The sequence below is a fragment of the Palaemon carinicauda genome, chromosome 23 (genome assembly GCF_036898095.1).
Source record: "Palaemon carinicauda isolate YSFRI2023 chromosome 23, ASM3689809v2, whole genome shotgun sequence".
Classification (NCBI taxonomy): domain Eukaryota; kingdom Metazoa; phylum Arthropoda; class Malacostraca; order Decapoda; family Palaemonidae; genus Palaemon; species Palaemon carinicauda.
Genome location: NC_090747.1, coordinates 114,194,436 through 114,217,604, shown reverse-complemented (window position 1 = coordinate 114,217,604; position 23,169 = coordinate 114,194,436). Strand labels below are relative to the sequence as shown.

At 32.7% G+C, this 23,169-nt stretch overlaps 2 protein-coding genes across 2 annotated transcripts in view; one reads left to right on the top strand and one right to left on the bottom strand.

The window, feature by feature from the left end:
• The window catches only part of LOC137617747 (protein FAM50A-B-like), a 23,392-nt gene extending 1,687 nt beyond the window's left edge, over window positions 1-21,705 (bottom strand). The window contains exons 1-2 of the mRNA XM_068347744.1: window positions 21,563-21,705; window positions 19,665-19,876 (exon numbers count right to left, since the gene is read on the bottom strand). Of these exons, the coding sequence (XP_068203845.1) occupies window positions 19,665-19,876; window positions 21,563-21,705 (355 nt within the window). The remainder of the gene's footprint in view (window positions 1-19,664; window positions 19,877-21,562) is intronic.
• The window catches only part of LOC137617397 (rab GTPase-activating protein 1-like), a 170,631-nt gene that overhangs the window by 24,673 nt on the left and 122,789 nt on the right, over window positions 1-23,169 (top strand). The gene's annotated exons all lie outside the window — the stretch shown is intronic.

Below are 23,169 nucleotides of genomic sequence, written 5' to 3'. Positions count from 1 at the left end.
CAAATATAGAATTTATTTTATGTCGAAAATATAAAAGGAAAAGTAATAAATGATATCACTAATTAATATCTTCCAAAATAAAACTCGCATCCTTTGGGTAAATATTAATTAGAATGCGAATTAATTAAATGTGCATATTTTACCTCAAATTGGGAAAATAATGGCCAATCTACGAACCTAATCCAGTAACAAATGAAGTTCGCAAAACAAGAAAATAATGACGTCATTGTGGCGGTTCAATGGGACTAAGTTTAAAGCCTTCGTGCATCAGAGTGATTAATTGTCGTATTTCCTGAGTTTGTCGCAAAATAAACAACCTTTTATTTTTATCTGGCCGAGAGATTAGCATCAATTATGAAGTAACAGGTACCCGCTCGGGTGCTCGTTTTGTCCAACTTAGTTTAAAAGTTTAATGGTTTAAATGTTTAAAGTTTCAATAGTTTAACGCTTTAATTTTTTAAAGGTCCAACAATTAAACGGTTTAGATATTTAACGAGTCAGTAGTTTAAAACGGTTTGAGAGTTCAACGGTATAACCGTTTAAATATTTTCTATTTGAAGGTTTCAAGATTTCGATTAAGCAGACATTGCAAGGGTCAGGAACATATACACAAATGATTAGCACCTAAGACCCCTATCCACCCACGCTAGAACCAGTGCAAACCAGACAGTAGCTACTGATAACTCAATGTTATAAGAAGAGTGCATCCAAGCAGAATGCGATCGAAGGGGTGATTCACACGTATTAAGATATATGGTATTCTAATCATGGTTGTTCCACTGCCAGATTTCATTAACTAAATGCATCCACCTTGACAATATTTATTACTGCACAAGCTCTGTTATATTAGGCTTCTTTCTTTCTTAACTATTTATGGCTGTGTACAGGTTTCAGTAAAAGTTATCCTGTATATCACTTAGGGTTGTGGTGGCCGATGTGGTAACGTCCCTGACTGGTGAACGCCAGACTGGGGCTCGAGTCCCGCTCAAACTCGTTGGTTTCTTTGATCACTGTAACCTCAACATCCTTGTGAGGAAAGGATGTGGGTTATGGGGGAACCTATAGGTCTATCTGCTGAGCCATCAGCAGCCATTGCCTGGCCCTCCTTGGTCCTAGCTTGGGTGGAGAGAGGGGGCTTGGGGGTTGATCATATGTATACTGTATATGATAAGTCTCTAGGGCATTGTCCTGCTCGATAGGGGAATGTCACTCTCCCTTGCCTGTACCGTTCATGAGCGGTCTTTAAACCTTTTAAATTGAGGTTTATTTCATCTATAACTCGTAAAATTACCAGCCAAATTTTTCGTAGGTTTATTTCATCTATAACTCGCATAATCATCAGCACGAAGGTTTATTTCATCTATAAATCGCATAATCATCAGCACGAAGGTTTATTTCATCTATAACTCGCATAATCATCTGCACGAAGGTTTATTTCATCTATAACTCGCATAATTCATCAGCACGAAGGTTTATTTCATCTATAACTCGCATAATTCATCAGCACGAAGGTTTATTTCATCTACAACTCGCATAATTCATCAGCACGAAGGTTTATTTCATCTACAACTCGCATAATTCATCAGCACGAAGGTTTATTTCATCTACAACTCGCATAATTCATCAGCACGATGGTTTATTTCATCTACAACTCGCATAATTCATCAGCACGAAGGTTTATTTCATCTACAACTCGCATAATTCATCAGCACGAAAGTTTATTTCATCCATAACTCGCATAATTCATCAGCACGAAGGTTTATTTCATCTATAACTCGTATAATCATCAGACTAATTATACTTCAATTTATTTCATCTAATACTCGTATAATCATCAGGCAAATTTTACGCAAATCCAACTTTAGCAAGAATAGAGAGTTGAACATTTTTTTTATCCTCCCCAAAACTATGAGGCGCAAAGGACTGTCGGCCGAACACCATCCGGATATGAAAAATTTCTTTACAAGCCGACTAGACACTACGGATTGGAAAAGGCTTAAATGATTACCGAATGGAAAAACCCCGATGTCTCCAAATTTTTGGAAACGGATTTTTTTTTCCAGGAGTGCCCTTATGCCGCTACCCCCTCCCCTCGGGCGGAACAGCCCCGTCGGAGGGCACCGATCGGAAAGAATGTATAGAGAAGAACGATTCTTTCTCTACATACAAACGGAATTAGCCTAAATCCCTGGCCTATTTCTATCTACCTCTCGCCGTACTGAATGGGTTGGAAAAATTGGGTTTTAGTTTCGGGTTGCGTGTTCCGACGGACTCCATGAATGTTTGGGGGGAAAAAAAGAATATATAAAAGAACTGCATATCTAGAGTAGTAAAAAAGATGGGTTTAGCCTTAGCCTGGGAGTCTAGGCTGACTCCATGAACGTAGAGAAAAAATACAAGATAGATTAAAAAAAACACTGTATATATATGTATATATATATATATATATATATATATATATATATATATATATATATATTTATATAGATATATATATATGTATATATATATATATATATATATATATATATATATATATATATATATATATATATATATATATATATATATATATATATATATATATATATATGTATATGTATATATATATATATATATATATATATATATATATATATATATATATATATATATACAGTAATATGTATGTATATATATATATATATGTATATATATGTATATATATACATATATGTATATGTATATGTATATATATATATATATATATATATATATATATATATATATATATATATATATACAGTATATATGTGTGTGTGTATCTAGAGTATTCAAATGAAATATAACTTTTTTCACATTTTTCCTAAATTGCAAAAAAAGTATTTCTTTCGCAGAAATCGGTGTATGTAATGTTACCAAAATTAGCTGGAGCATTTTATCGAAAAATCAATAGTCAATAAATTACAAAATTTTGATTAAAATTTCAAATATCAGCATACTTAATGTTGTCAAAATTAGTCGGATCATTTCTCGAAAAATTAATAGTCAACAAATTACGAAATCTTGATTGAAATGTCAGATATCAGTATACTTAATGTTGTCAAAATTATCCGGAGCATTTTTGAAAAATCAATAGTCAATAAATTTCAAAACCTGGATTGGAAAGTTATATATCAGTATACTTAAGGTTGCCAAAATTAGCCGGAGCATTTCTCGAAAAAACCAATTGTCAACAAATTACAAAATCTGGATTAGAATGTGAGTATCTTCCAGCAAGACGGTGACCTACAGATAATTAGGCTATTGTCATGTTTTTGAGTAGGCCTACACTGTAATAACGTGATGTACGAAACGCATTGATTTGGTTAAAAAAACTATAGTCAATTCTTTTTAGTGAGGCACATTTGCACCGACTCGCAGGGGTACCCTTTTAGCTCGGAAAAGTTTCCTGATCGCTGATTGGTTGGACAAGATAATTCTAACCAATCAGATAGCAGGAAACGTTTCCGAGCTAAAAGGGCACCGCTGCGAGTCAAGTGTAAATGCGCCTTTTTAAGAAAAAATTGAGTATAGGTTTTCGATTTCCTGTTGCGTCATATTAGAACATTGTAATGTTTTCCATAGGAAGGGTAGTGCCATCAATGACCTCGCGGGGTGTACTGTAGGCACTACTTAAGGGTCTTAAAAGCGTTCCTTTAGCTCCTTGCTGAACTTAATAGCCTTCCACTTTACCTATGGTAGGGCTTCGTCTCTTCCATTTAACTGACCAATATTTCTTGATTATTTCATTATGGTGTAATTCAAGTGTTATTATTATTATTATTATTACTATCCAAGCTACAACCCTAGTTGGAAAAGCAAGATGCTATAAGCCCAGGGGCTCCAACAGGGAAAAATAGCCCAGTGAGGAAAGGAAATAAGGAAATGAATAAATGAAGAGAACAAATTAACAATAAATCATTCTAAAAAAAGTAACGTCAAAACAGACATGTCATATATAAACTATTAACAACATCAAAAACAAATATGTCATAAATAAACTATAAAAAGACTCATGTCCGCCTGGTCAACAAAAAGCATTATACCCTAGATTCATTTTAGCTGCTGAATGGTCTCTCAGGCCCCAGCGCCGAACTATAAAGCCTAAATCCTTAAATCCAATCTAATCCATCTTAAGATTAACATTTACAAAATTTTCATTTTAGTTTTTTTAAGTTCATTAACTCTACGTCGAACTTTTAGCATCAACTAATATTGGGGTGTTGTAAGGGCAGCTATTATTGCAAGGTTCATAGACATTGCAGTACTGCTATTGCAAAATTATCCAGTCAGTGTTGCACACTCCTGGAGAGTTTATAAAAGTTAATTGACACAAAATATGTTTATTAGCATTTATGAGAAAACCTTAAAACATTAATATAACCGTGATTAAAATACACATTCTTTCGACGGTTTGCTTTAAAAATCTTAACAGATTTGAATGTGATTGAAGGTACACTCGGGCACACTATTATATCTTATTTCTCTTCCTCTTGTTTTTTTTTTTTTAGTTTTATACTTTATATATTAGATATCTATCTTAATGCTGTTACTGTTCTTAAAATATTTTATATTGATATTAAGTAATTTTCTTGTAGTTTCCTTAATTCCTTTCCACACTGGGCTATTTTCCCTGTTGGAACCCTCGGGCTTATAACATTCTGCTTTTCCATCTATGGTTGTAGCTTAATAATAATAATAATAATAATAATAATAATAATAATAATAATAATAATAATAATAATAATAATAATAATAATAATAATAATAATAATAATATAGCCTCGTATACTAACCACAGTAGCTATATATTCTTAACAAATGAATAACTGTAAAACAGCAGGATGCATACCTAATATCATAGGACATCTGAATGTCCACTCTATCAATGACAAATGAGAAAGAATTAAACATTAATAAACTTCACTGCTCTTAGCTATTCATTTGTTAATATTTATATCGGTTACATTGCATTGAATTTATAACTTCCTATTTATACTCTCCACCTTTCTGAGTGGGGATACCTTAACGTGGTGAAACAATTTGCGTATCGCCATGTTCAGCGCCATAGTTAGAGCCACCCATACTAGGTGGGTTTTTCGTGGGCGATCAGACGGAAATCTCCCAATATTACCAATCCGTACTGGCTAGCGTGGTGATGAACAATGGCCAAACCCCAGCCATGAATTAGCATGTCTGAGGCCTTTGTCCTGCAGTAGACTAGAAATGGCTGTATTAGTTGTTGCATTTGTACTTTCCATTTCTTGATTTATTTTCGTGGGTTTCCTTAAGGAAACAGTTTTAGAGTTCTCTTGCTTGAGGGTACAATCGGGCACACAATTCTATCTTATTTCTCTTCCTCTTGTTTTGTTAAAGTTTTATAGTTTATAAAGGAACTATTTATTTTAATGTTGTCACTGTCCTTAAAAATTTTTATTTTACCTTCTTTCCTTTCCTCACTGGGCTATTTTCCTTGTTGGGGCCCCTGGGCTTATAGCATCCTGCTTTTCCAACTAGGGTTGTAGCTTAGTAAGTAAGTAAATAATAATAATAATAATAATAATAGCTTTTCCTTCTAAAAGTTTTTCATAAGAACACACTCTTTGCACTAAAGAACGGTCAAATAATTCATTCTGCATCATAATAAAGATAATATATATTAATCCCCGGACTGGACTATGTCTATTATAAAGGAAAGGAACATTCTCCTTAGGATATAACTCATAAAATAGAAGGAAACACATTTCAATATACCTTCAGAGCTTCAAACCCCCTCTCCCCCATCTGCCGAGTCTCTGATAGAACAACTGGAAAGGCGTTCCAATAATCCCTCCCCCCCCCTTTCCAAAAAAACGTTTCAGATATGTATTTCCAAATGACGAAACGATGGCCAAGGAATATACATACTTCAGGCAAACGTCCAAACGTTTTTGATTCGTCCATCCATCTGTTCGACCCATTCGAAAAGGAATAGACCCACATAAGATTCCCATTGCACTGCAATAACCCTTCTTGTTTTGGTTGTTGTTGTTTGGTACCCCCCCCCCTCCCCCAGCCCTTCCTCCCTCCTCTATTTGTTTCCCTCCCCCAATACATCGCTTATCCGAGTACCCTTTCATGCCACCATCCCTTTGATTTCTCTTCCCGCTGTTATGGTTAGTCCGTGGATTGTAATGTAATAAAACCGCAAGCGGGCGATTATCCTCAGTTGCCAACGCGGCTTTTAAACACCAAGGGGGAGAAGTAAACCGACTGGCACTGATGCGATTAACATCTAAACTTAGGAAATAAACTTTAAAAAACGCATCATTTCCTCTGGCAGATAGATGGCAAGTGCATCTGAAGCCACGGGTCCTTAAAACAGGTGTATTTCAGCAAAAAGGTGGATCAAAAATAGACGGAATAAAGCATAAATAATAACCGCGAGATTTTTCCCCCGCGCTGATATCTCCCGTTCGACGGTGACTGGCGCCGTGATTGGATAACGAGGGTTTCATCGTGTAGAGGCGCAATTACATTAAGTAAACATGGAGAGGAATCCGCTCTGCTGATTGTTATCTATCGCGTTTTCATGATAGATAATGGCGGGGCTCCATATATGCCGATGCTGATAGATTTCCCTGATAGCGTTATTTGTTAATGGTGCGCCCTGCTTATCCTCGGCTGTGGTAATGGAGAGAGAGAGAGAGAGAGAGAGAGAGAGAGAGAGAGAGAGAGAGAGAGAGATTTGTTTTAGTGGTTGAGGGATTGAGAGTATCGTTAGGTTTACACTAATGTCTGTTTTACAAGTGCTGGGTTTTCAATGAATGATTGATTGATTTCGAGTTTTCTGGCGTAACTGTTAATAGATCAGATAAGGTTTTCCCCAGTGTTAGAGTTCTCTTGCTTGAGGGTACACTCGGGCACACTATTCTATCTGATTTCTCTTCTTCTTGTTTTGTTAAACTTTTTATTGTTTATATAGGAAATATTCGTTTTAATGTTGTTACTGTTCTTAAAATATTTTATTTTTCCGTGTTTCCTTTCCTCACTGGGCTATTTTCCTTGTTGGGGCCCCTGGGCTTATAGCATCTTGCTTTTCCAACTAGGGTTGTAGCTTAGCAAATAATAATAATAATAATAATAATAATAATAATAATAATAATAATAAAATTTGTATCGAATACATTGTTAGGAAAAGGAAATTTTAAAGTATTCTAAAATTAAATGGTGGATGATTTTATTATCAATAATCGCTTTAATATAAAAACCTGAGTCTAACCTACCCAATTAATTTGACCGTTAGTCAATTTCCCTCTTTCAAAGTGAATTAAAGTAAATTACAATTACATTAGGGGCTGCCAACGCAAGAGCCCGTGTCTTGCATAAGGCAACGCAATCTTAACAGACAGACAGACAGACGTTTGCCAAAAGCTGGTTTTACCCTACATAATATAACATAAAATTTAGTTTAACCTACCTGTGAATATCAGATAATTTTTCTTTTTAATTTGTCTATCTTCAGTCAATTGACTTGATCGTATAGAATCTAAACTAAATCAAACTACCCCGTTCCAGTATAGAGGCTTTGTAGTGACGTCATCAAACTAGCCATCTCCGCCATGATAGGGTACGATGTTTGGTCATGACGGAAGTCAAAAATCATCTCCAGTAGGCAAGTAAACAGAAAAAAAACAGAAATTAATGTTTTTGACGGACGTGGTCCTTAAATTATTTAGAAAAGTGTAAGTAGTCAATTTGACAAATTTTGGTTCGAAAATTATTATCATAATTTTGGTTCGAAAATTATTATCATGATTTTTTTTTTTTTTTTTTTTTTTTTTCTTTTTTTTTTTTGTTAATCACAGCCTCCAGACACTGATGGTTTATAGTGTGGGATTTCGGGTTACAACCAGCTTCCTTAGGAATCCATCAGTTTCCTTACTATATGTGCTGTTTCAAGTAGCACGCTCTTCTGCACAAGTCCAGGGGGATATAGAGGCTCCTACCTTCTCAAGATTCCTTTTCAGTGACTTGGGTATAGTCTCTAAGTGTTCCTATGATTATTGGTACTACTCTGCATGCATATTCCATAGACTTTTCAATTCCATTCGCAGGTCATGGTACTTTTTTTTCCCTTATCTTTTTACATAAAATAATGAATAGCACGCAAAAATTACTGCAAAGGTTCTCCATTTTCGCAGTTTTCAGTCATGAATACTACTGAAGGTCTCGGCTGACTAATTATTGTTTCTAATTCAATATGGTGGATTTGATATTCTACTGTCATTAGGACCTCTAAATTATTGCTATACGAGACATATCAAATGAAATTTAGTCGCCAGTACCTCTAGGCTTCAGTCAAAGAGTTTGAAGGATAGATCTTGTATATAAGGTTTACCTCTTGGTTTATGTTAACAGTATGGTCAAAACTTTCCAAAGAGCAAATTCATTCCACGTATTGGTGCAGTGATTTAATTACCTCTCTCTAAAGTAAACCATATTTTCACTAATGAGACTCTTTTAGCTATTTTTTTTTCTTTTGAAGTGATGCTTTAAATAAGAGATTTTTTTTTAATAAGAGCAGTATTTTAATAGGAGCAGTTTTTTGCCTTAATAAGAGCTGGTTTTTTTGACTTTTGAAAATAGGGTTTTTTTTTCTTTTTTTCGCTCTCAATAGGAGCAAGTTTTATTTTGCTTTTAATAAGAGAATTTTTTTTTATTTCAGTGAGAGTAGTTTAGAGCGGGGTTTTTTTTTTTTTGCTTTTAAAAAGAGCATTTCATTGCTTTTAATAAGAGAGTTTTTCATTACGACTTAAGCAAACGATGGGCACCAAGCTTAAACTCGCTGACAGGAAGCGTCGTAAACTCAGAGAGCAAATTGTTTGGCACTTTAGCCTAGCTTCGCAAGATTAGATATTAGATGATAGGCATCCTATATCCACTCGGAGAAAATGTCTACGATAACAATTTTCATCAAGTAGAAGGATATCCACTGCAGAACAAATGCCTCAGGCATATCCAGGACCCACATAAAGAGTGGGTCCTAGGCATATCCAGGACCCACATAAAGAGTGGGTCCTAGGCATATCCTTCTACTTGCGTCTGTTTGTGTTCTTTCTATGCCACTCCACGCCTGCAAACTTTCTTAGTTCGTCGATCATCGTCTTGTCTTCCTTTCACTGCTTCGTTTGCAATCTCTTGGGACCCATTCTATTATTTTCAATGCCTATCAATTATATGTCCTGACCATGTCCATTTCTTTTTCTTACATGTTGTTAGAATATCCTCTACTTTAGTCTGTTCTCGTATCCGTGTATACACTTTATAGTCAGATACTAGCTCTTATAATAATAATATTATTATTATTATTATTATTATTATTATTATTATTATTACTAGCCAAGCTACAACCCTAGTTGGAAAAGCAAGATGCTATAAGCCCAAGGGCTCCAACAGGGAAAAATAGCCCAGTAAGGAAAGGAAATAAGGAAATAAATAAATGATGAGAATAAATTAAAAAAATAAGCAGATACGAAGCAAAATATAATCAAAACCAGAATAATCACAAACTGACATATTGCTATGTCAGATGGTCGAGTGCCCATAGGATGAAGGATAAACAGGAGCCTTGAAAAATCCTTAGCCATATGGTCAGTCCCAACTGGTAAATAGAGCAGACCCTGCTGCCTACGGCCTATCCTAAATAACACCTTATGTCTATGGCCACAAACCTACAGATTAAAACACACTTGAGTCCATATACCCCTATAGGTCTTGTGATATTTTGGGGTACAGAGCAAAAAACGTATTGAGTAAAGTGATATTTATAAAATAATTTGGTTTTTATTAATTATTTTTAGGTAAATGCGATTTTCTTCACAGGTAATGTCAAGTATGTCCATAAAACACGAAATATGTGAAACTTTATTTCTATATTATTTTAAAAATGGTACAGTATAGTACTGGGAGGAATTTGTTGGCTATTATTATTATTATTATTATTATTATTATTATTATTATTATTATTATTATTATTTATCATTTTCGTTTTCATTATTATTATTATTATTATTATTATTATTATTATTATTATTATTATTATTATTATTATTATTTTCATTGTTATTGTTATTATCATTATTATCATTACTATTATTATCATTATTGTCATTATCATTATTATTAGCTAATTTACAATCCTAGTTTAAAAACAGGATGTTATAAGCCAAAGGGCTCCAATAAATAGCCCAGTGAGGAAAGGAAATAAAAAATAGATAAAATACAAGACAAGGAATGAACAAATAATATAAAATATTTTAAGATCAATAACAACATTAAAATACATCTTTCAAGTTTCATTACTCTACGATTAAATTTGTGGCCAGGACACACAAACAAACAAACACGCTAACAGGGGGTAAAACATAACCTCCTTCCAACTTCGGAGGTTATAAATTATTTTCACACATTTTCATAAACGAGAAACGAAAATTGATGAAATAATTTCAGTTCACTGTTCATTTTAATTGTAATTATTGTTGTTTACATATTTTTTGTTTATTTTTATATTCACTTATCCTTATTCAGTTATTGACTTTTACATATTTTGATGGTTTTTATGATTACTTATCCTTATCCAATTAATTACTTTTGCTTATTTTTTTTTCATGATTACTTACTTTGATTTTTATTATTTTTTACGATAATTATCTATATTCGGTAATTTACTTTTACTTAATTTTATTATCTTTATGATTACTTATCCTCATTCAATTAATTATTTTTACTTATTTTTCCATGATTATATATCTCTATTCGGTAATTTACTTTTACTTATCTTGTTTTTTTACGATTACTTATCTATATTCGGTTATTTTTCTTTTACCCTCTTTAATTATTTTTATGATTAATTATCCTCACTCAATAATTCTGTATCAGCAGGAACACGCCATTGTATGCATTTCTTAACTATTAAAAAACACTTGATTATAACACTGACAACAACAAAAGAAGAAAGAAATTAAAATCAATATTGAAAAACATAATCAGAATCAGTCTCAACAGCGAGATCATTCAAATATAATTTTTTTCCAAAGTACCCAGACTTCGTATACATGAAATACGAAAGTAAATCCCACAAAGATAAACAAAAATATGATAAAAAAAAGATATAAACACAAAATAAATATTAATTCACTCGCACATAGTCAGGAGAGTAACAAAAACATACAAAAATAAAAATATGATAAAAAAGACATATAATCGCACAAAAAATAATTTCACCCACACAAAATCAGGACAATAATAAAAAAAAATAAGAAGAATATGATAAGAAAAACAAAAATATAAACACATACAAAGTCAGGACAATAACAAAAATCAAACATACAAAAATAAAAATATGATAAAAACAGAAATATAAACACACAAACAAATAACCAATTTCACCCACACAAAGACGATAGAATAACAAAAACATACAACAAAATCTGTCGGGAGATTTATCCACGATCAAGAAGCAAAACAAGCTAGAAAACACCGAATAGAAACTGCTCCAGAGTCTTAGAGAGAACGGTAAAGCAACTCACAACCAGGTGCAAATGGAGTCAGATGGGCAGTTCGAACGCATTATCAACCATCCGCCAAAGTTTAATCATTTGACGGGGATTAAGAAGAACTATTTTAATCTGAAGGCAAGCAAGCTCACACTCATACGAGCGCGCAAGCAAAGGTTTTCTGGAGTTTGTTTATTTTTTAGAAATGGATTCAAAGTCGAGTAAATTGGGAGGGCAGAAATCAGAATATTTCTGTGGCACGAAGAGGTGTTAATATCTTCGAATTTTTGGATGACTGAGTAATATATATATATATATAATATATATATATATATATATATATATATATATATATATATATATATATATATATATATATATGTAAATATATATACACATGTATATATGTATATATATGTATATATATGTATATATGTATATGTATATGTATATGCATATATATATATATATATATATGTGTGTGTGTGTGTGTATACGTATATGTATATATATAACTATATAACTATATATATATATATATATATATATATATATATATATATATATATATATATATATATGTGTGTGTGTGTGCATATATATTCCAATTGTATGTTTAAATTTACATATAGCTATAATACATATATAAATATATACATACACATACTGTACTTATATATTTGTGTATATACATGTTTCTGTAAGTATATATATATATATATATATATATATATATATATATATATATATATGAATAATTTATTTATATATATACATAGAGAGAAAGAAAGAGAGAAAGATTGTTCATGTAAAATCAAAATGTCCTCCATAATTTAACAAATAATGCATCTATATACGCATTTAGGGTATTTACGAATCTCCTTTTACTTGTCCACGCACACGTGCAGAGAATACCAACTACTTCCATGTACATAAACAAAAAAATACTATATATTTTTCCACCTCGAAAGCCATTTTAACACCCTACTCACGTTTCCCTAAAGGCACATCCCTAATCTGAGGACTTACCAGCCAACTATAAAGTCAATTACTGAGAAAGTCACCTGGTGAGGATACGTATATAATCGGTATAATTCCGTGTAAAGTCACGGCGACCCAATGAGGAAAGTTAACGAGGAAAAAGGAGAAACAATATCGAAAGATGAGAGGCGACTGAAACCGAGAAACACCACTACGCGATGCCATAAAACGCCGCTAGAGGCGCTGAAGGGAGACCATCAAAGACAGCATAATCCAACAAACCTTCTAATCGAGTGACTTCGCACCTGTGTGTCAAAGGTGTATCTGAGGATAAGGTTTTCTCTCTCTCTCTCTTTCTCTTTCTCTCTCTCTCTCTCTCTCTCTCTCTCTCTCTCTCTCTCTCTCTTTTGAAGTCGAGAGCAGTCGGAGCCTGATTCTCGTACGCGGCTTTTCTGGGAGAAACGAAGAAGGCGGGAATAAATAGTAAGAATTTTGGAAATAAAAAAGTGATAAAGTATACAAACACTACTGAAGATAATTGGAACAAATAATCTACAAACATAAAAAACTAAAGGTAGAAGATCAAGATAATGATGAAATAATGAAAACAGATGACAGGGTAAACGAAATGAACAGTAAAAGCAGTAAGAATATATATATGAAAGTAAATAAGCGATAAAGTAAGGAAAAACAATCTGTATAACCAAACTGAAAAAAATCGTAAAGCAAGAAGGTGTAATGATAGGTCAGGAGATAAGAAATATATCGGAAAAGATCAAGGAGGACATTCATACAGAAGAAAAGAACTCAAACTTATATTTTCAGATGTCAATAAAAATATCATGAAATATTGTACTTCATTTTTATTAACGAGAAAACAAACAATTATGACACGTTTATAGACAGATGGACAATCTATTTACCATCATAAAAAATATTTTGTGTGTGTGTATGTGTCTGTGTGTGTATGAAGTCACCTATGTTAAGGACATATTTTCGCACAATGGGTTTATCCCCGATTCAATTGTTAAGGAATGAATTTGGCATTGATCGCTTGAAACTGCTTGAATATAAATATGTAGGGTATTGTTTGCATATGTGTATGTATACAGATATACATGTATTTGTGTATACATATGTACATATACAATATACTATATATATATATATATATATATATATATATATGTATACACACTGTATATATATACTGTATATATATACATATATATATATATATATATATATATATATATGTGTATATATATGTACATATATGTATGTATGCATGTATGTATGTACTGTATGTATGTACATATTTACATTTATATATACATATATATATACATTTTATATATATATATATATATATATATATATATATATATATATATATATATACATATTTAAATAAAGTCCATCGAACCAAGTTCTTTCTTCACAACATCACTTAGAGTGCATTCCCCTGTTTGAGGCACGCAAAATGCAGTTACACAACTGCATGCAAATTACGAGTCATCTGTATAAATGTGCCCGAGTTGGTAACAAAAACAAATGCGCTTGCAACCGCCCCCCTCTCTGATCAAAAGAAAAATTGCTTTATATATTGCAGTGTCAGCTTTTTCTGTTCTCAATGCAATGACTCTCCAAAACATTTGAAAATAAGACCGATTCTTTTTTAGAGAACACTCCAGTCAGCGTTTTCACTTTGTTGATAAAATGTTTTTTTTTTTTTCTTCTTTTTTTTGGGGGGGAAACTTTTGTGATTGGACATAATGGTGGATAGTTGGTTTAATGTTGCTGTTCTTAAGATATTTAATTTTTCCTTGTTTCCTTTCCTCACTGGGCTGTTTTCCCTGTTGAAGCCACTAGGCTTGTAGCATCCTGCTTTTCCAACAGGGGTTGTAGCTTGGCAGGTAATAATAATAATAATAATAATAATAATAATAATAATAATAATAATAATAGTTTCTATATGAAAGATTTATTTTAATGTTGTCACTGTTCTTAAAATATTTCATTTTAATTGTTGATCACTTCTCTTATAGTTTCCTTATTTCCTTTCCTCACGGGGCTATTTTCCCTGTTGGAGCCCTTGGGCTTATAGCATCCTGCTTTTCCAATAAGGGTTGTAGCTTAGCAAGTAATAATAATAATAATAATAATAATAATAATAATAATAATAGGAGAAAGCTGGTCAGAAACATCGACCCCACATAAAAGTGGGAAAAGATGCAGACAAAGAAGAACAGTAATAATGATGATAATGATAATAATAATAATGATAATGATAATAATATTAACAATAATAATAATAATAATTATAATAAGAATAATAATAATAACCCTGCTTTTCCAACTAGGTTTGTAGCTTAGCAAGTAATAATAATAATAATAATAATGATAATAATGATAATAATAATAATAATAATAATAATAATAATAATAATAATAATCCTGCTTTTCCAACTAGGTTTGTAGCTTAGCAAGTAATAATAATGATAATAATAATAATAAGAATAATAATAATAATAATAATAATAATAATAATGTCTTTGAATTCAATTATCCTAATTCATAGGTGAGTAGTGAAAATGGCCTTGTGGAAGCCAGGGTAAATGCGAATGATAGTCCCAGTGAGTAGTGAAATTGTCATTGTGATAAATTCAGTAATAATGATAATTTTAATAATTTCTATTATAAGGATTTTGATAATTTTATTATTATTATTATTATTTTTATTATTATTATATTTATCATTATTGTTATAATTATTATTATTATTATTATTATTATTATTATTATCATCATCCTCATCATCATCATTATTGTTAATATTATTATCATTATCATTATTATTCTTATTATTATAATTATTATTATTATTATTATTATTATTATTATTATTATTATCATCATCCTCATCATCATCATTATTGTTAATATTATTATCATTATCATTATTATTCTTATTATTATTATTATTATTATTATTATTATTATTATTATTATTATTATTATCATCTAAAACTGTATTCACACTCTACAACCAGTGCTCATAAACCAACTAAATTAACCTCATCATCTTTGAAGATTCTCAATTGTATCTCCTTATCGTTATCATCCACATAATGTTATATAATCAAGAATTGTATTAAATGGAATTCAATATAACAATTAATCAGGAAAGACATGCACTACCTCAGTAAACAATAAAAATAATTCATTACCTTGAAGAACGGCTTTCATTATGCTATTGGAAACTGTCTAACCTTCTTTCTCAAATGAAATTACATTGTATTTCACGCTTAAAAGCGACTCAAAAAAAAGAAATAAGTGAGAGAGAGAAATGAAAGAGAAAGAAAATGAAAGACTAAACGCAGAAGCATAAGAAGGCCCCGATAACAATGACAAGAACCACTAAATGTATGTCAGTTATCCACACTCCACAATCGCCTCCAACCACAGAATCGGTTATTTGGAAGATATGGAAACTCCACCTCGGAGGAATAATCCATCCAAGGACTCCACGTGTGTGTGAAGAAGGGCTTTCATCCATTCCCTCTCCTACGAAGGAAACACCGTGAAACAATGGCGCCCTTGAGACCTAAACGTCTAAGGAGTTCACTTTTCTTTGTAGCGCCGAATGTGGATTTTTCCAAACCACCAACTGACATTCCTGTAGAACATAGGAAAAGATGTTCTTCGGGTAATTCAAGACTTCGAGAAGAATACACCCCTGGAAGACTTACGGTATGGGAGGCATCTTGGCTCCTGCACGATTATTTTCGGCCATGGGGTCTTCCAGCCTGGCCACCGAGCTTCTAGGCGCGGGTGGAAGAGGAGCGGGGTGAAAGGGTTCCACGGTAGAGAAGGATTAGCAGCCTGGAAAGCTAGACATCCGTAAGGTTCAAAATCCTTGTCGTATCACCCGTTTAAACGAGTTTATTGCTTGAGGACATGGAGTGCCCCTTCGGCACGGACGTGTCCGTAACGCACTGACGGGTGATTGACATGAAAGAGAGACCACAAGGAACTGACTGGAAACCTAACTGCCTTTGTCTAATTCAGCCTAATTTCACAGCGAGGGTCCGTGACTAATCTGGCGAGAAAAAGTCACTTTCTAACTCATTCATTTTGGTTTTGGGCAAATCACATTCTTAGGAATTTATTGGAGGTCTTGGATGAGAGCAATTGTTCCTTTCACCCTTTTGCTATAATGACAATTCCAAAAGGAAAAGGAATTATTTACTTAACAAAAACCGCTTGAAAAAGGGTAGTTCATTTCGAATCTAATTCTTAGCTGATCGAAATATTTCAGATGCCTCTCGAAATTTCGAATGACTGTTATTAAACGTAGAAAATCATAATAAAGTCAAGAGAAAATAATATTTATAAATAAAGAAAGTGAGTTTAATGAAGTGAAAATATTATATTTAAACATTTTCTTTAAATGCTATATCGGTTTTTGAATGTTTTTTTTTCTTACACACACACACACATATATATATATATATATAGTATAAATATGTATATATATATATATATATATATATATATATATATATATATATATACATATACTGTATATATATATATATATATATATATATATATATATATATATATATATATTTATATATACACAATATATATATGTATGTTTATATATATATATATATATATATATATATATATGTAGCATATATATATATGTATGTATATATTTATATATATATATATATATATATATATATATATATATATATAAACATACATATATATACTGTGTATATATAAATATATATATATATATATATATATACAGTATATGTATATATATATATATATATATATATATATATATATATATATATATATACATATTTATACTGTATATATATATATATATATATATATATATATATGTATACATATATATGTGTGTGTGTGTATGTATATACTGTATGTATATATAGTACTTGTGTGAATGAGTGTTGTGTTGAAAACACAAACAAAAGTGAAAAAAAAAAAAACGTTCAAATAACATAAAAGCGCTGTTAACATCATTAACTTGAACGCCAGACAAAATTGGGTGAGAGAGAGAGAGAGAGAGAGAGAGAGAGAGAGAGAGAGAGAGAGAGAGAGAGAGAGAGACTCAAAGTCAAAGTCAAAACTCTTTATTCCATTATAAAATGGCTATTCTGCTACATAATATCAATTATTTGCATATAATTTACAAAAAAAAATGGATTGTAAAACTCTAAGAAATATGTACATTGAACTAAAATTTTGAAAATATTGTTTGTTTCCTTTTGAATGATACAATACTAACTTTTAGACAATTTCTTTTTCGAGAGAGAGAGAGAGAGAGAGAGAGAGAGAGAGAGAGAGAGAGAGAGAGAGAGAGAGAGAGAGAGAGAGATGGATACCTTTTGGTTGTCGTTAGGCCAAAAATTCTTTTCTCTCACATCAATCTTCTATGACGAGCACTTTTCCTATCCAGCGGAGAACGAAGAGGCGTCGAGTTGCTGAACAAATAAACATTTTTGTTCCTTAATCTCTCGGGAGATCGCTAATGACCACAGATGTTCTGTGTCGATACGGTCAGGAGCGTTGATTTGCTTGAAGGAGCGTTGATTTGCTTTTAGGAGCATTGATTTGCTTGAAGGAGCGTTGATTTGCTTTTAGGAGCATTGATTTGCTTGAAGGAGCGTTGATGTGCTTTTAGGAGCGTTGATTTACTTATAGGAGCGTTGATTTGTTTGTAGGAGCCCCGATTTGCTTTTAGGGGCGTTGATTTGCTAGTAGGAGCGTTGATTTGCTTGTAGGAACGTTGATTTGCTTGAAGGAGCGTTGATGTGCTTTTAGGAGCGTTGATTTGCTTTTATGAGCGTTGATTTGCTTTTAGGAGCGTTGATCTACTTTTAGAAGTGTTGATTTGCTTGTAGGAGCGTTGATTTGCTTTTAAGAGCGTTGATTTACTTATGGGAGCATTGATTTGCTTTTAAGAGCGTTGATTTGCTTGTAGGAGCGTAGGTTTGCTTGTAGGAGTGTTGATTTTCTTATAGGAGCGTTGATTTGCTTTTAGTAGCGTTGATTTGCTTGTAGGAGCATTGATTTGCGTGTAGGAGCGTTGATTTACTTGTAGGAGCGTTGATTTGCTTGTAGGAGCGTTGATTTGCTTTTAGGAGGAGTTGGTTTGCTTGTAGGAGCGTTGATTTACTTGTAGGAGCGTTGATTTACTTGTAGGAGCGTTGATTTGCTTGTAGGAGCATTAATTTGTTTGTAGGAGCGTTAATTTGCTTGAAGGAGCCTCGATTTGCTTGTAGGAGCGCTGATTTGCTTGTAGGATCCCTTCGTACGTGTAAAGAAATGTGAACAGTTTTATCTCTATCAGGGAGTTAAACAATGGAATACTCTGCCTGCTTATCTAAAGGCATTGCTTAGCATTCGATCTTTTAAAAAATCATATACTAATCAGTTATTATCTGTGTACTAAATTTTATTAGTAGATATTTCTTCATGACCTAACCATTAATGCAATAATGTTCTTAATTCTTATATTGTTTATTGCTTGTATACATTTGTAATTCTAGCATTTCAACCATATCAATGTTTAAATTAAAAATTTGCACTGTTTATTATTCCGCCCTTCTTTATCATATGAATATACATTTCCATTTATTTTTAGGCTAAAAATCTCATTTATATGTATCTATGTGTATATGTGTATGTATATGTACATGTGTGTGTATATGTATGTGTATGTATATTTATATGTATGCATATGTATATACTTATGTATATGTATGTGTACATTGAGTTTATCTATATCAATATTTACTTTTTATAATTTTTTTTTAATTGATGATATTATTTTAATTGTATTATTGCCCGAAGAGCTCTGCTCCACATGGGTTTGGACAGTCTTTTTTGTAAATATTTTGTATGTAAATATGTTTTTGTCCAATAAACATTATTATTATTATTATTATTATTTGCTTGTAGGAGCCTCGATTTGCTTGTAGGATCCTCGATTTGCTTGTAGGAGCCTCTATTTGCTTGTAGAAGCGTTGATTTGCTTGTAGGAGCATTGATTTGCATGTAGGAGCATTGATTTGCTTGTAGGATCGTTGATTTGCTTGTAGGAGCGCTGATTTGCTTGTAGGATCCTCGATTTGCTTGTAGGAGCCTTGATTTGCATGTAGGAGCGTTGATTTGCATGTAGGAGCGTTGGTTTGCTTGTAGGAGCGTTGATTTGCTTATAGGAGCGTTTATTTGCTTTTAGGAGCGTTGATTTGCTTGAAGGAGCATTGATTTGCTTGTAGTAATTACTAAAAAAATAATGATTTAAAGTAATAAGAAGTAAAGAATGTATATTTGCTTCTAGGAATTAATAAAACAACAACAATGATAATAATATTTTTTTTTAATAGTAAGAAGAATTAAAGTAATAATAATGATAGTAGGCTAATGATAGTTCTAACTAACAGCGACAATAATAATTAATAATGATGATTTTTAGAATATTAAGATAAATAAAATTAATAATAATGATAGTAGACTAATGATAGTCCAAAGTTGCAACAAATGTTTTTTTTTTTTTTTTTTGTCTGTTGAACAGGCTGACATAAGTCTCTCTTTATAGTTTATCTATGAAAGATCTATTTTAATGTTGTTACTGATCTTAAAATATTTCATATTAATTGTTCATTACTTTTCTTACAGTTATCTATTTTTTTTCCTCACCGGGCTATTTTTTTCCCTGTTAGAGCCCTTGTGCTTATGGCATCCTGCTTTTCCAACTAGGGTTTTAGCTTAGCTAATAATAATAATAATAATAATAATAATAATAATAATAATAATAATAATAATAATAATATGAAAGCTTTCGACAGTCTGTTTAGCTCTAATCATCAAATAATTCGGGTTATTATTATTATTATTATTATTATTATTATTATTATTATTATTATTATTATTATTATTATTATTATTATTGTTATTGTTATTATTGGTTGATTATTTTATTTGTATTATTGCCCGAAGAGCTTTGCTCCACATGGGCTTGGACCGAGTCTTTTTTTGTATATATTTTGTATGTAAATATGTTTTTGTCCAATAAACATTATTATTATTATTATGTCAATGTTGTTATTTCTGCGGTTTTTATCAGTGTCACTGATAATAATAGTTTTTAACCAAATATAAGTAACAATTAACTAATCACATTGACGGTTGAACTACTTACAGTTAAAATTAAGTTTATGTAGCTTTTATGAACTGTGTTCGCACTAAGTTTGTTGTTTTCTAAAATAGCAACTAGAAAATATTCGTTAAACTTGCAGTGGACGAATAATATTTTTTTTTGTAATGCAGTTACTAAAAATTTAGATTTTCTTTTTCATTTGATAATAGTAATAATAATTGTCTGAGTTAATAGCAGTTACTGTAGTCATTTTGACATTCATCATAACTGACATTATCAGCAGAGGATGGGTTAAAGATTTTAACTGAAAATTTAGCAAATTTCTCAACCTCTCATCACAATATTTTACTGGAAACCAACACCGATTTTTGCCCATGTCAAAGATATCATTTGAGTCTCCCCAAGCAAAAACTCATATAATATAAATATCCCAAACAAACAAACGAAAAAGGTAAACATTTCACATATCAGTGACATTAACCCAAAATTCTATTCGTTTCCCACTTACTGACTGACACTCGAGCTGACTCCGAAAGCTTTGTCGCAGTTCCAAAGCTCTTTCTGGAAATGAGCTTCAGGTAAATCCGGCTATTGACGACCGATATGGATTTTCTCACCAACCCTCCCTAACCCCCCCCCCCTCCTCTCCCATCTTTCTAATACCCCCCCCCCCCCACTCCTCCCTCTTTCATAATCATATGACATTGATGAGACGGAGAAATGGATTCCTATTAGCCTGTATTGTCGGCTACTCTAGGGAAAGACTTTCCGCCAAACTCTTTGGAAAGTTGTGACGAAGTCTCTCCATTACCTAAGCTCGAGGGGCATTCTTCTCTTTAGGGATGTCGAGTTTATGGAATACTTCTTATTCTCTTTCTTCTTTTTCTTCTTCTTCTTCTTCTTCTTCTGCTTGACAATAGCGTCTCCTGGAGCTAAGGAACTATGATCTTCCATCGTAAACACGCGATGAAAAGTTAATATCTTCGTGAGAAACAATCTGGAATAAGTCTTGTTACTCAACTGCGCAATGTCTATTGTAAGATTCCAAGTACAATTAATCTATTTACTTAATTAAATGGGATCGAAATATACTTACTATCTTTATAAGATCCTTTACAAAGGGTTAGGATTTGATGCTTCTGGTTATATATCAAAATGTAATTGTAAAAATTAAAATAATTTCCTTCGATCTTCCTTTATCTGACTCGTTGCAGTTTATATGATTACCTTTAGAAAATCGTTTATAATCATCGGTGCGTTTGATCCTTCGTCTAATCGATAAGGGATATTAATGACGTTTATTTCATTAATTCTGAAGTATATCTCCACAGTTGTGTGCCTTACCTTATCCTTATTCTATGTTTGGGTTCCCCCAGGTCCCTCAGTTAGAGGCACCTCGTATATCCACCAGAGAGTTGCTAATGCATCTTCCGGTGTATTTTGCATCTTCCAGTCTTGGATGGTCTGGGATGCATCTTAGGTATTTAGAGAGAGAGAGAGAGAGAGAGAGAGAGAGAGAGAGAGAGAGAGCGAGAGCCCTTATCCCTTATTCCCTTATTCTATGTTTGGGTTCCCCAGGTCCCTCAGTGTGAGGCACCTCGTATATCCACTAGAGAGTTGCTAATGAATCTTCCGATGTATTTTGCATCTTCCAGTCTTGGATGGTCTGAGAGAGAGAGAGAGAGAGAGAGAGAGCGCCTTACCTTATTGCCTTATTCTATGTTTGGGTTCCCCCAGGTCCCTCAGTGAGAGGCACCTCGTATATCCACCAGAGAGTTGCTAATGCATCTTCCGGTGTGTTTTGCATCTTCCAGTCTTGGATGGCCTGAGAGAGAGAGAGAGAGAGAGAGAGAGAGAGAGAGAGAGAGACCTTATCCCTTATTCCCTTATTCTATGTTTGGGTTCCCCCAGGTCCCTCAGTGTGAGGCACCTCGTATATCCACTAGAGAGTTGCTAATGCATCTTCCGGTATATTTTGCATCTTCCAGTCTTGGATGGCCTGGGAGAGAGCGAGGAGAGGAGAGAGAGAGAGAGAGAGAGAGAGAGAGAGAGAGAGAGAGAGCCCTTATCCCTTATTCCCTTATTCTATGTTTGGGTTCCCCCAGGTCCCTCAGTGAGAGGCACCTCGTATATCCACCAGAGAGTTGCTAATGCATCTTCCGGTATATTTTGCATCTTCCAGTCTTGGATGGCCTGAGAGAGAGAGAGAGAGAGAGAGAGAGAGAGAGAGAGAGCCCTTATCCCTTATTCCCTTATTCTATGTTTGGGTTCCCCCAGGTCCCTCAGTGAGAGGCACCTCGTATATCCACCAGAGAGTTGCTAATGCATCTTCCGGTGTATTTTGCATCTTCCAGTCTTGGATGGTCAGAGAGAGAGAGAGAGAGAGAGAGAGAGAGGGAGGGGGGGAGGTTCTCGTAT